This window comes from Dipodomys spectabilis, unplaced genomic scaffold (assembly GCF_019054845.1).
Source record: "Dipodomys spectabilis isolate Male_0828 unplaced genomic scaffold, ASM1905484v1 ptg000273l, whole genome shotgun sequence".
Classification (NCBI taxonomy): domain Eukaryota; kingdom Metazoa; phylum Chordata; class Mammalia; order Rodentia; family Heteromyidae; genus Dipodomys; species Dipodomys spectabilis.
This window is the reverse complement of record NW_024870950.1, coordinates 7,952,079-7,964,689: the sequence shown is the minus strand read 5'-3', so window position 1 is coordinate 7,964,689 and position 12,611 is coordinate 7,952,079. Positions and strand designations below refer to the sequence as shown.

Genomic DNA, 12,611 nt, shown 5'->3' with positions numbered 1-12,611 from the left:
TATGTTTACAGATTCTTAGAAACCAAAGCTTGTGCATGTGTTTATATGTACATGAGCATATTTGGCATTTCAGGCCAGTGAGAGATTAAATAAAGCATGGAAATGATAAGGGGAATTTTTATTTTATACATTTCTTTTTTTTTGGGGGGGGGGGTTCTGGTTGTGGGGCCTGAACTCTGGGCCTGGGCGCTGTCCCTCAGCTCTTCAGCTCAAGGCTAGCGCTCTACTACTTGAGCCACAGCGCCACTTCCAGCTTTTTTCTTTTTACCTATGTGGTGCTGAGGAATCGTACCCAGGGCCTCATGTATGCAAGGCAAGCACTCTACCGCTGAGCCACCTTCCCAGCCCCTATTTTATACATTTCTTGAAGCCAGATACATGATATGTGCAGAATACATACTGATTTTGTAGATGTTGTGAATTTGATAGTCTGTTCCTGGAACTTTTTGACTGACAGAGAAAAAGACACTAAGGAAAATGTGGCTACTTCACAGTGTGGGAAACTGAGTGGCAGTGTGCTAAAACTCCTTCCAATGAACTCATCTGGCCTCCCCACAGAAGGGGGGGCCTTTGGCAATGTGTTCTAGCCAACCGCTGCTCAGCAGGATTCCAGCAGCTGGTTTGAATTAGATTCCCCCTGCCAAGGATTTCAAAATCAAGTATGAAGGAAAAAATTCTTCTAGACTTTATATTTTGTAATGTCTCACTTGGGATTAGCATTCAAACTGAATATGGCATGGTAATTCTGTCTCTTTTCTCTATCTTACTTGGAACATATTGAAACTTTGTTTAACACTTTCAGGAATTTTTTTGTTTTGGTTTGTTTTGGTTTGGTTTTGGTTGTGCAGTTGAACTCAGGGCATGGGTGTTGTCCCTGAGCTCTTTTCTCAAGGGTAGTGTTCTACCACTTTGAGCCAGTGCTACTTTTGGCTTTCTGGTGGTTAATTGGGGATAGAAATCTCATGGACTTTTCTGCCCAGGCCACCTTTGAACTTCTATCCTAGTGCTCAGGAGGCAGAGCAGGAGGATCTCAAGTTCAAGGCCCATTTGGCCTCTTTAGCGAGACCCTGGCTCAAAAACCTAAATGGATGAGGGGATGGAGGGAGCTAGGAAGGAAAGGAAGAGGAGGGAGGGAGGGAAAGGCTATCACTTAAGGAGATGATAAATTCCTATCTTTCAAAAAAAACTAGAATTCTGGAACTGCTTTGGATTTCTTACAGTGTCCTCAGAGTTCATTCATGTGTTCAGTTATGTGAATTCATGTTCATTCACTTTATGGAATATACCAGGGAATTTTTCTTTTATTGATTTTTAAAATTTGGCATAGGATCTCACTTTGTAGTCCAGCCTGACCTCAAATTCATCATCCTTCTGACTCAGCCTCCTGAGTGCTGGGATTACTGTGGTGGTGTGTCCTGACTCAGCCTCCTGAGTACTGGGATTACTGTGTTGGTATGTGCCACAATAGCTGCCTGAATTTACCTTTATTCTTTCAACATTTCCTTTACAAAGACAATAACCTGTCTTGCTGTGGCACAAGTCAGTATACTTACCTAAAAACTGCTGGTGGCTTTTATAAGAGTTTGCTTGGGCTAGGAAGTTGGCTTAGTGGTAGAGTGCTTGCCTCGCATGCATGAGGCCCTGGGTTCGATTCCTCAGCACCACATAAGCAGAAAAAAGCCGAAGTGGTGCTGTGGCTCAGTGGTAGAGCACTAGCCTTGAGCTGAAGAGCTGAGGGACAGCGCCCAGAGTTCAGGCCCCACAACTGTAAAAAAACAAAAAAAAAACAACCCTAACAAACAAGAGTTTGCTTATCAGTGAGCCAAAATTCTGGCATTTCCCTCTGTTGATACAGTCATTACTTTTGATGTCTTCTCTGTTTGTGGTCCTAGGTTGGTACATTCTGGATCTGGATGTCGGTCACCTTCCCTTGGATCTGACCTTACATTTGCTACCAGGACAGGTTCTCGGCAGGGCATTGAGATGCATCTCTTCCGGGTGGAGACACACCGGGATCTGTCGACCTGGACCAGGATACTTGTTCAGGGTTGCCATGCTGCAGCTGAGCTGATCAAGGAAGTCTCCCTAGGTAGAGACACATTTCATTCTAAGACAATGACTAATTAGGCTTTATTTTATGTTATTTGTTTATTTCACTCTTTTTATTTTAATTTTTAATTGTTATTATAAAGGTGATGCACAGAGTGGTTATAGTTACATAAGTCAGGTAATGAGTACATGTCTTTTTGGACAATATCACCCCTTCCTTCACTGTCTCCACCTATAAGTGGTATAGTTCATTTTCAAGAGTGTCTGTCTATTGAGTAGGCTTTATTATAAAGTAAGACTAGCACCAGGAACAGTGGCATGTATAATACTAGTCCTCGGGAGGGAGGTGAAGGCAGGAGGATCTTGAGTTTGAGGATAGCCTGGGCTACAAGTTGGAGTAGCAAGACCCTGTTTCAAAAAACAAAAAAGTGAACCATTGTTACCTGTGCCAGACTGGAAGTGTGCTAAAGTATAGCAGTTACAATGGTGATAGTAGAAGGAAACCTGGCGTCCGTATTTTATAAGCAGTGTTCTAAGCCTCGCGTATGGCTGTAAGCATGTTCATGGTTCCCTACCACAACATTGCATTTTCACTGCCCAACATTTTAATATGCACTTTAGTATAAGGATTCGGCTACTAGGAATTAGATGCATTGATTTTGCAGTTAATGTTTGAAAGCCTGAGATATGAATAGACACCCTTAACTGTGAGCATCTGGTAAGCTTATGGCTATACAAAATAAAGGATTTGGGATAGAAGTTTCTTTTCAGAGGCTTGAAAATGTTTGACTAGCATTTACTCAAGCACTTAGAAGAGAGAAGTTGGTACCTCTTTCCATTGTGGGGCGCCCTCTTGTGGCAAATCTCTCTGAATCATTTCATGTATAATATTTATATATACCAATGCTATACCTTTCTATGTTTGCTGCTTTTTGCGGGGGAATGGGGAAGGTGCTAGTACTGGGGGTTAGAACACAGGGCCAGAAGTGGTGCTGTGGCTCAAGTGGCAGAGCACCATTTTGAGCTGAAGAGCTGAGGGATAGTGCCCAGGCCCAGAGTTCAAGCCCCACGACCACCAACAACAAAAATAATCTTAAGACTTTGGGGCTGGGAAGGTGGCTCAGTCATAGAGTGCTTGCCTTGCATGCATGAGGCCCTGAGTACCTCGGCACCACATAAGCAGAAAAAGTTGGAAGTGGTGCTGTGGCTCAAGTAGTAGAGTGCTACCCTTGAGCTGAAGAGCTGAGGGACAGCGCCCAGGCTCAGAGTTCAGGCCCCATAACTGACCAAAAACAAAAACAAAAAAAAAACAGAACTCACAGCCTAGGCACTGTCTCTCAGCTTTTTTGCTCAAGGCTAGTGCTCTAACCAATTGAGCCACAGCTCCACTTCCAGCTTTTTGATGGTTAATTGGATATAATCTCATGGACTTCCCTGCCCAGGATGACTTCAAACCTTGATCCTCAGGAGTAGCTAGGATTATGGGTGTGAGCCACTGGACACTGGAGACCTGCTGTTGCCTTTTCATTTTAACAAGAGCTAGTGTCAGTGTGGCTAGGACTAAAATTGGGGTTTTTTTTCTGACTCCAAAGCCAATGCATTCCCTGCATTTCTCTCTCAAAATGAATTATAGTTAGGACTAAATTAAACACCTGCAAGACACCTCTTGTTTCATGAAATCAGCAAATATTTACTGTTTTTGTTTTTGTTTTTTGTTTTTTTGGTCAGTTATAAGACTTGAACTCAGGGCGTGGGCGCTAGCTGTCCCTGAGCTTTTTCATTCAAGGCTAGCACTCTACCATGTTGAGCCACAGTTGTTCTTCTGGTTTTCTGGTAGCTAATTACAGATAAGAGTGTCATGGGCTTTCCTGCCCAGACTGGCTTCAAACCACAATCCTCAGATCTCAGCCTCTTGAGTAGCTAGGATTCACAGGCCTGAGCCTCCGGCATCAGCATTACTAAGTATTTTAATATTTGCCAAGTGCTATGCTTTATAATGAGAAAGCTGAAAATAAATCAGTGTCCTTGATCAAGTAACTATGAGAACCGTGTCAGGTTGTTTTGTGTTATGAGCCTATTGATTATACTTCAAGAACTGGCTTTTTCTATGCACAGTCACCAGAAATGCTGCCCCAGACTCCCTGACACAGTCCTGGGCAGACTTATTTTAAATTGCCCTGCATGGCCCAGAAGAACCAAGGGTAACACAACAGTCCTGTGGCTGCCAAACAAGGGAACAGTACCAGATTTCTCTACTAAGAAACTGGTTTTGCAGTATTAAACAGAATTTACACCATAAACTTACTATTAGGGCTTTGTTCTCCATGGTAAACTGGTAACTACCACTTGTCTCTCCTTTACAAAGTAGGTAGATTGCTTGCCTACAATGTGCAAGGTCCCAGGTTTTATCCCCATCACTGCAAAAAAACAAAAACAAACCCAAATCCAAAAATTACAATAAGTAAAAAGCCAAGTATAGTAGCTCACACCTGTAATCCTAGCTACTTTCTTGTTTCAGAGCCATTCCTTCTGCTTAAATTGACCAAGCATAGCTCAAGTCTTATCTTTTTCTTTTTTTTATCTGGTACTGGGACTTGAACTCAGGGCTTACGCATTTTTTTTCTTAGAGCCAGTGATATTCCTCCATGCTTCCAGTCTGCTATTTTGCTGGATAATTGGAAATGGAGTTTCTCTGACTAATCTGCCCAAGCTGGCTTCAAACTATGCAATCACCTAGGTCTCAGCTAGAATTATAGCCATGAGCTACCAGCACCCAGCTGTCCTTTTCTTTTCTTTTTTTTTTTTTTTTTTTTGGGGGGGGGGGGTCCGGTCGTAGGGCCTGAACCCTGGGCCTGGGCACTGTCCCTCAGCTCTTCAGCTCAAGGCTAGCGCTCTACCACTTGAGCCACAGCGCCACTTCCGGCTTTTTTTCTTTTTGCTTATGTGGTGCTGAGGAATCAAACCCAGGGCCTCAAGCATGCAAGGCAAGCACTCTACCACTGAGCCACCTTCCCAGCCCCCCAGCTGTCCTTTTCTTATTTTTGTTTTTGCTTTCTTGGTTGGTTGGTTGGTTGTGGGGCTTGAACTCAGGGCTTGGGCATTGTCCCTGAGTCTCTTTGTGTTCAAGGCTAGTGCTCTACCATTTGAGCCACAGTGCCACTTATGGTTTTTGAGCAGTTAATTAGAGATAAGAGTCTCATGGGGATTTTTTTTTTGTTTTTTTTGGCCTGGGCTGGCCTTGACTCAGGATCCTCAAATCTCAGCCTCTTGAGTAGCTAGGATTTTAGGCATGAGCCACTTTGAAACCCAGGGTGGCCTTGAATTCAAAATACTCATGTCACCTTTCAGGTGCTAGGATTGCCTGTGTGATCAACACACTCAGCATCTTAGGCCATCTTCAGTACTCATCTTAGAATGCTGTGTGATAGCCAAGTCACAGCTCCTCATTTGTAGCGCTGCACTAATGCAAATCTTTTCTTAAATGACAATGAAATCATCTTCACCAGTCTATCACGATAGGAAGCATGTGCTAGTGTCCTGTCAATTCAGATATCCCTTTTAAATGTTCGTCTTTGAAAAGACTGTAACTTCTGCTGCGTATAACCTTTACTTTGATAAACATTCTCTTCTTCCCAATAGCAGCCAAGTTACTGCCTCTGAAAGGCACCTCTGCCTTTGTTCCTTCTTCTTGCTCAGGGGAATCCTTCCTCTTCCTCCCAGCCTGTCACATTTGACTGTTCCTTAGGGCCTATCTGAATTCTCCTCTCTTCAGGACACCTTTCCATGCCTTTGATTGGGGTTTACTCAGGTCCTGTACATTCTACCTTATACGTTTAGGGATGCCATGCTGATGCTTGTGTATTGATAAAGTCCTTAACAGCTGGCACTATGCCCATTGCTTCTCCAGTACTGCATACAGCTCACACACTTGCCAACTCAGTTGTCCGTGTCTTGATTGTGACTTACTTGAGTCAGGGATCAAGGAGAATTAGGTAATTTTTGTTTTATCTGTCACTCCAGTCAAACACCTGTGGCTCACGCTTGTAATCCTAGCTACTCAGGATTCTGTGATCTAAGGATCACGATCCAAAGTCAACCGGAAATGGAACTATTGCTCAAAGGGGTAGAGCACTTGCCTTGAGTGAAAAAGCTCAGGGACAGTGCCCCGAGTTCAGGCCCCACAACTGATAGTGAGCAAAACAAACCCAGTTTAGGAGGCTCCAAATAGGTAAGCGTAAAGCTTCATTATATTTTCCTGTTTTTTTTTTTTTTTTTTTTTTTTTGGGTCCAGTCGTGGGGCCTGAACTCTGGGCCTGGGCGCTGTCCCTCAGCTCTTCAGCTCAAGGCTCTACCACTTGAGCCAAAGCACCACTTCCGGCTTTTTTCTTTTTGCTTATGTGGTGCTGAGGAATCGAACCCAGGGCCTCGAGCATGCAAGGCAAGCGCTCTACCACTGAGCCACCTTCCCAGCCTTCATATATTTTCAAGAAAAGTTTTTTTTTTTTTTTTCTTTTTTGGAAGCTAGGACAACCCTTTTCTATTTAATTACTAAGGTAGAAACGTTATAGCTATGGTTTTTGCCTATCTTTCCAGGCTGCACCTTAAATGGCCAAGAAGTAAGACTCACAGTCCACTATGAAAATGGATTCACTGTCTCCAGGGAAAATGGAGGCTCCAGCAGCATTGTATACCGCTACCCCTTTGAACGGCTGAAAATGTCTGCTGATGATGGCATCAGAAACCTCTACCTAGATTTTGGTGGTCCTGAGGGGGAGCTGGTAAGGGTACTTCTGAAAACATGTTTACACTAATAACTAGTCTGCTCCTTATTGCTTTTACCTCAAGTAGGCAAGTATGGCCTGACATTTGACACTCATTGGAGCCAGGAAATTCTTCTTCAGTTTTCAAGATAGCATTTGAAGAGTAAGGTTGTTTTTTTTTTGTCGGTCGTGGGGCTTGAACTCTGGGCCTGGGCGCTGTCCCTCAGCTCTTCAGCTCAAGGCTAGCGCTCTACCACTTGAGCTACAGCGCCACTTCCTGTTTTCTGGTGGTTTATTGGAGATAGGAGTCTCACAGTCTCTCCTGCCCGGACTGGCTTTGAACCGTGATCCTCAGATCTCAGCCTCCTGAGTAGCTAGGATTACAGGTGTGAGCCACCAGCGCCCGGCTGAAGAGTAAGGTTTTTTCAACAATAAGATACAAACCCGGGCACCAGTGGTTCACGCCTGTAATCCTAGCTACTCAGGAGGCTGAGATCTGAGGATCGCGTTTCAAAGCCAGCCTGGGCAGGAAAGTCTGTGAAACTCTTTATCTCCAATAAACCACCAGAAAACCCAAAGTGGCGCTGTAGCTCAAGTGGTAGAGTGCTAGCCTTAAGCTGAAGAGCTGAGGGACAGCGCTTAGGCCCAGAGTTCAAACCCCACGACCGACAAAATAAATAAATAAAAATAAGATACAAAAAACAAGCTCACATCTGTAATCCTAGCTTCTCAGCAGGATGATATCTGAAGATCACAGTTTGAAGCCAGCCTGGGCAGGAAGTCTGTGAGTTGCTTATCTCTAAGTAACCAGCAAAAAGCCAGAAGTGGAGCTGTGGTTCAAGTGGTAGAGTCCCAATCTTATACAAAAAGCTCAGGGACAGCACCCAGGCCCTGAGTTCAATTCCAAAGACCCCCACCCAAAAAAAAAAAAATTCTGTCCATTGCTGTGATCAGGTTTTAGAGGTAAGAGTTAACTATAGTTAACTATATCCTTAATTTATTGATGCCAAATATTAACTAACTGCTTGCTGAACTCAGCAACCTGATCCCAGATCTCCTGGTTCTTCTTGGCAGCTGTCCAGACTGAAGACCTCTGCACATAATCATCCCCACAGCAATCTAGTCAGACAGTCAGAAATGGTGTCTGTGGACCATCATGCTTCAGCTGAATCCACTGGTTTTTCCTGGGAAATACAGTTAGCATTAATGTTCTCCAGACAAGATATTCCTCTTTATTTTAAACACTACTTATAGTTCTAACTACAAGGCATGGTACCCACAAGTGTCTCCTGGTTGCAGCTATGAAAGGTCATACCATCTAAATGTGTTTATTTTGCAAACTGTCTGTTTCTGGTAGTGATGGCTGATGTCCTTTCTCCACAGGCCATGGACCTGCACTCTTGTCCAAAGCCAATTGTGTTCGTGCTGCATACTTTCTTGTCAGCCAAAGTCACTCGCATGGGACTGCTCGTGTGAGCAGCAGACGTCAGAGAAGAGCCTTGGCTACCGCAAGAAGTATTTCCACCTCGCACAAATGAAAGCTCTGTGTTCTTTCCTCCAGTACAGTGCCTTCCCAAGGACCTGCAAATCACTGCTAAACTATAACTGGTTTAAAGAAAAGCCTACTTTTCCCAAGCCACCTAGGCCAGAATTTCTAGGACTCTTAATAAGCTCCAAAATGAAGCTGTTGATGTATCTTCTCCTTTCATAATGTGGTTTACAAGTAATTAGGTTTATTTCCTGGTGGCTCTTTGTTTTCCCTTTTTGAATACCAAATAGCCAAGAAAGGTTTTTCTTTTCTTCTTATGTAGGATTTGTCTCAAGTTTAGCCTCTGTGTTTTATTCAGGATGACTGTTTCTTCCCAGGTGCTAGTGTGTAGCAGCCGTTGCTTCTTGATCATTTCAGACAAGTCATATGGGCTGTCGGAGTCCACATCTTTATCTGTTCCTTCCTCTCTATAGACAGTCCTTCAATTGCATCACCAAAGGGTTCTTCCCTCTGCCTTGGCTCTCACTGTACCTGGCCCCTCCCATCACTGCCCACCTTATCACCAGCTCTGTCCCTCGAAAGTGCTAATCTTAGGACTCAGAACTTGCAAAATGCGATTTATCTTGCCTCTCTTATTAGTGGTGTCCAAGTCGAAAAGCAAGTTGGAAAACATTGCTTTGAAAGAAAAAATTTGACTTCTTGTAGATTTCTCTGATTTTACTTTTGGCAAGAGCCAGGGAATGAATGGTCTAAGGTTTATTTTAAAAGAAAATCCTCATTTTAAGCTAAGCCATTTTTTATTGCTTACCAAATGTGCCTTTGGTTAGGGTTGGTGGAGCTTTATTAGTGGCTATTTTAATTACTAGATATCACTGCCATTTCAGGGATATCGTCTATCCTAGCTCTGAAAAATTATCCTTGAGGTGGGTTACTTTAATGGCATCTTGTTTAGTGTGCAGATCTCGGAGAAAGATAAATCCAGCAAGAACTAGCTGATTTAAGGAGTTTGTGGGTTTATGGGTTAGGCCAGCCTTTCAGCACAAATATGTGGGGCCTTTGGGCTGTGTGCACCCATGCAGGAGCCCCAGCCTTCCTCCCCCATAGCCCTTCAGTGGTTAAGGTACTATGTGTGGCCAGGGTGATGAGGCTCAGTTACCTGAATTTTGTTCACATGGCTAAGGATCATCACTAGGACACAGTAGCAGTGAAATTGCACTTTTTTGTGGTCTTAGAGAATCATATTCAACTTAATTTTCCTAATTTTAGAGGAGAGATAAATAGTCTGAAAACATTTAAAATGGATCATGTATACAAACTCTCAGCTCTCCAAAGAAAGTCTAGGACTAGCTCTCGTTTTCTAGATTTATCAAGAGTAGCACACAAGGATATGAGCATTACAGTTGGTGGCATTCCCGTGTGTGTGTGTGTGTGTGTGTGTGTGTGTGTGTGTGTGTGTGTGTGAGAGAGAGAGAGAGAGAGAGAGAGAGAGAGAGAGAGAGAGAGAGAGAGAGAGAGAACTGTGATGTAAACCGTGAGCTGTTTGATTTGAACAGACGGATGGAGGGCCGTGCGGAAGATAGACATTCAGCCAACTCTGTAGTCCCACCATCGGCCTCCGTCTGTGGTTATAGTAAGAAAATAAGTATTAAAGCTCCAAAAATGAATGGTCTGACTGGAACTGAAAATCTAGACAAAAGTGTTTTCAAGCTTTTTTTTTTTTTTTTTTTTTTTTTTTATGTGTTTGAAAATCCGTAAACCTAAGGTTGGTTCCATCTGAGACACATTCGCAATTCAGGGAGAAATGTTTTCAAGGTCCAGCCCTGATTTCTGCAAGCAGAATTTCACCAAACAGCAATCTCAGGAAAGAGAACTTGTTGGCTTCTCTTATTATTAAGATGAGAAGTTGAATGATGCATTTGGACTTCAGCAGTAAAGCCACCCGGTTGAAGCTTTCTGTGTTACTGTGAAAGAAGGTCCGAAAAAGAGGTGTATGACAATGTGGGCAGGGAAGACATTTCAGCTGATTTTGTTCACGTTTATAGACTGTCATGTATAACACTGAGGCCCCACAGGGGTTTAATATCATTTAAGACTTAAAGTGAAATTAAAATGTAGGGAAATTCTCATCCCCTAGCAAAAGCCCTCTGCCACTGTTTTATCTACTGCCTGTTCTACATACTTTAACCGCCAGCCCGTCACAGGTGGGCAAGGTTGTTACTCTGTGTGGGATTTCCGACCACAAATGAAGTGCTTTTACGTGCGGGGCACCTTGAAATGTACCTATTTTGTATTTAAATGCCAAAGTATGGCAGATCATTTTCAAATGATCTTCATCTTCAATGTTTCCTCTTTTTTTATAGAGCCAGTTGAGTTGTCATTTTTCATTTTGAATTAGGGGAATTGCTGAGGATGCTTTGAGCTCCTGTGTAGAGAATAGAAAGGGGACTGCAGAGCTGTGCTGCTTTTCCCGTAGCCCAGCCCCCTTCCCAAACCCTGGCTTCAGCATCCTGTCCACACTCATGCAGCCTGCTTCCCATGAAGAGCGCGCCTCCCCCTCCCCGTGCGCCTCTCCTTCTCCCAGAACAGGAACCCAAGAAGGGGAAAAGGCTCAGCTTAGCTTGGCTTAAGTTTAGCTTAATTTAGCCTAGCTTTTCTTTCTCTTTTACTCTTTCTTTTCTTTCCTTTTTCCCTTTCTTTCCTTCCTTCCTTCTTTTTTTCTTTTCTGTCGGTCATGGGGCTTGAACTCTGGGCCTGAGTGCTGTCCCTGAACTCTTCAGCTCAAGGCTAACACTCTACCACTTGAGCTACAATGCCACTTCCAGTTTCCTGATAGTTTATTGGAGATAAGAGTTTCACAGACTTTCCTGCCCGCGCTGGCTTTGAACCTCGATCCTCAGATCTTAGCCTCCTGAGTAGCTAGGATTACAGGCATAAGCCACCAGCACCCGGCCTACCTACCTACCTACCTACCTACCTACCTACCTACCTTCCTTCCTTCCTCCCTCCCTCCCTCCCTCTCTCTCTCTCTCTCTCTCTCTTTCTTTCTTTCTTTCTTTCCTTCTTTCTTTCTTTCTTTCTTTCCTTCCTTCCTTTCCTTCCTTCCTTTCTTTCTTAATTTCTTAATTTTTTTCTTGTTGAGTCTTCTCCTAAAGTCATCAAACCATCCTATTCTGGAAATTGGTTTCTAATATTTTATTTGAAGAAATACTTAGATGTATGTTTATGCACTATTTATTAGATAATTTTAACTGTAAACTCTCCTACCTAGTAGATGGAGTTTCAGTTGAATAATGGGATCTGGCCAGGAAGTAAAGAATAGTACTTTAGATGGGTGCTAGGGTTCATGCCTGTAATCCCAGCTACTCAGGAGGCTGAGATCTAAGGATCATGGTTCAAAGCCAGACCTGGAAGGAAAGTCCATGAAACTCTTTATCTCCAGTTAACTACCAAAAAGGCCAGAAGTGGAGTTGTGGCTCAAGTGGTAGAGCACTAGCCTTGAGCAAAAAAGCTAAAGGATGGCACCGAATTCCTGAGTTCAAGCCCTAGGACTGGTACGCGCATGTGCACACACACACACACATAGCATATCATATATATATATATATATATATATATATATATATATATATATATTACTTTAAATGTCATTCACTTATTTTAAAGCCATGTCTTAGCACTTTTTCAGCTAGGGAAAGTCTGACCGTACCTGGTTTCATCATCTGAACTCTCACAAACTTTGTACCTGGAAATTATTGCATGGCAGGAAATAGAATTAATTTCTTTTCTATGTACATAAATAGAAAAATGTCTGTGACCAATAGATAGCTAACATTACTGTTTTCCTAACTTGGGCTCATAAAGAGAATAATAAAGCCAGTTAAAACTTTAATAGCTGACAAACCAAAATTTATTCTTAAAAAAAGTGAATCTGTGTGGAATCTGGATAAGATTATGTTTCCCTTAGCCAGGTACTGGTGGCTCACGCCTATAATCCTAGCTACCCAGGAGACTGAGATCTGAGAATCACAGTTCAAAGCCAGCACGGGCAGGAAAGGCTGTGAGACTCTCATCTCCAATTAACCACCAGAAAACTGGAAGTGGCATTGAGGCTCAAGTGGTAGAGCGTTAGTCTTGAGCTATAGAACTGAGGGACAGCGCTCAAGGCCCAGAGTTCAAGCCCCATGACCAACAGCAACAAAAAAGATTGTTTTCCCCAGAAACAGATTTTGCAGTGAGTAGACAAAAATGTGAGATGAGTATATAGATCTGTTAAAACTTTGTGAGTAACAATCAGTCTCCTTTCATTTAAATGT

At 43.1% G+C, this 12,611-nt stretch overlaps 1 protein-coding gene across 1 annotated transcript in view; it reads left to right on the top strand.

Moving 5' to 3' along the window:
- Sntb2 (syntrophin beta 2) overlaps window positions 1-9,751 on the top strand; it is a 75,426-nt gene extending 65,675 nt beyond the window's left edge. The window contains exons 5-7 of the mRNA XM_042700846.1: window positions 1,893-2,089; window positions 6,643-6,827; window positions 8,193-9,751. Coding sequence (XP_042556780.1) covers window positions 1,893-2,089; window positions 6,643-6,827; window positions 8,193-8,285 — 475 coding nt within the window. The 3' untranslated portion in view covers window positions 8,286-9,751. The remainder of the gene's footprint in view (window positions 1-1,892; window positions 2,090-6,642; window positions 6,828-8,192) is intronic.
- Window positions 9,752-12,611: the final 2,860 nt, after the last annotated feature.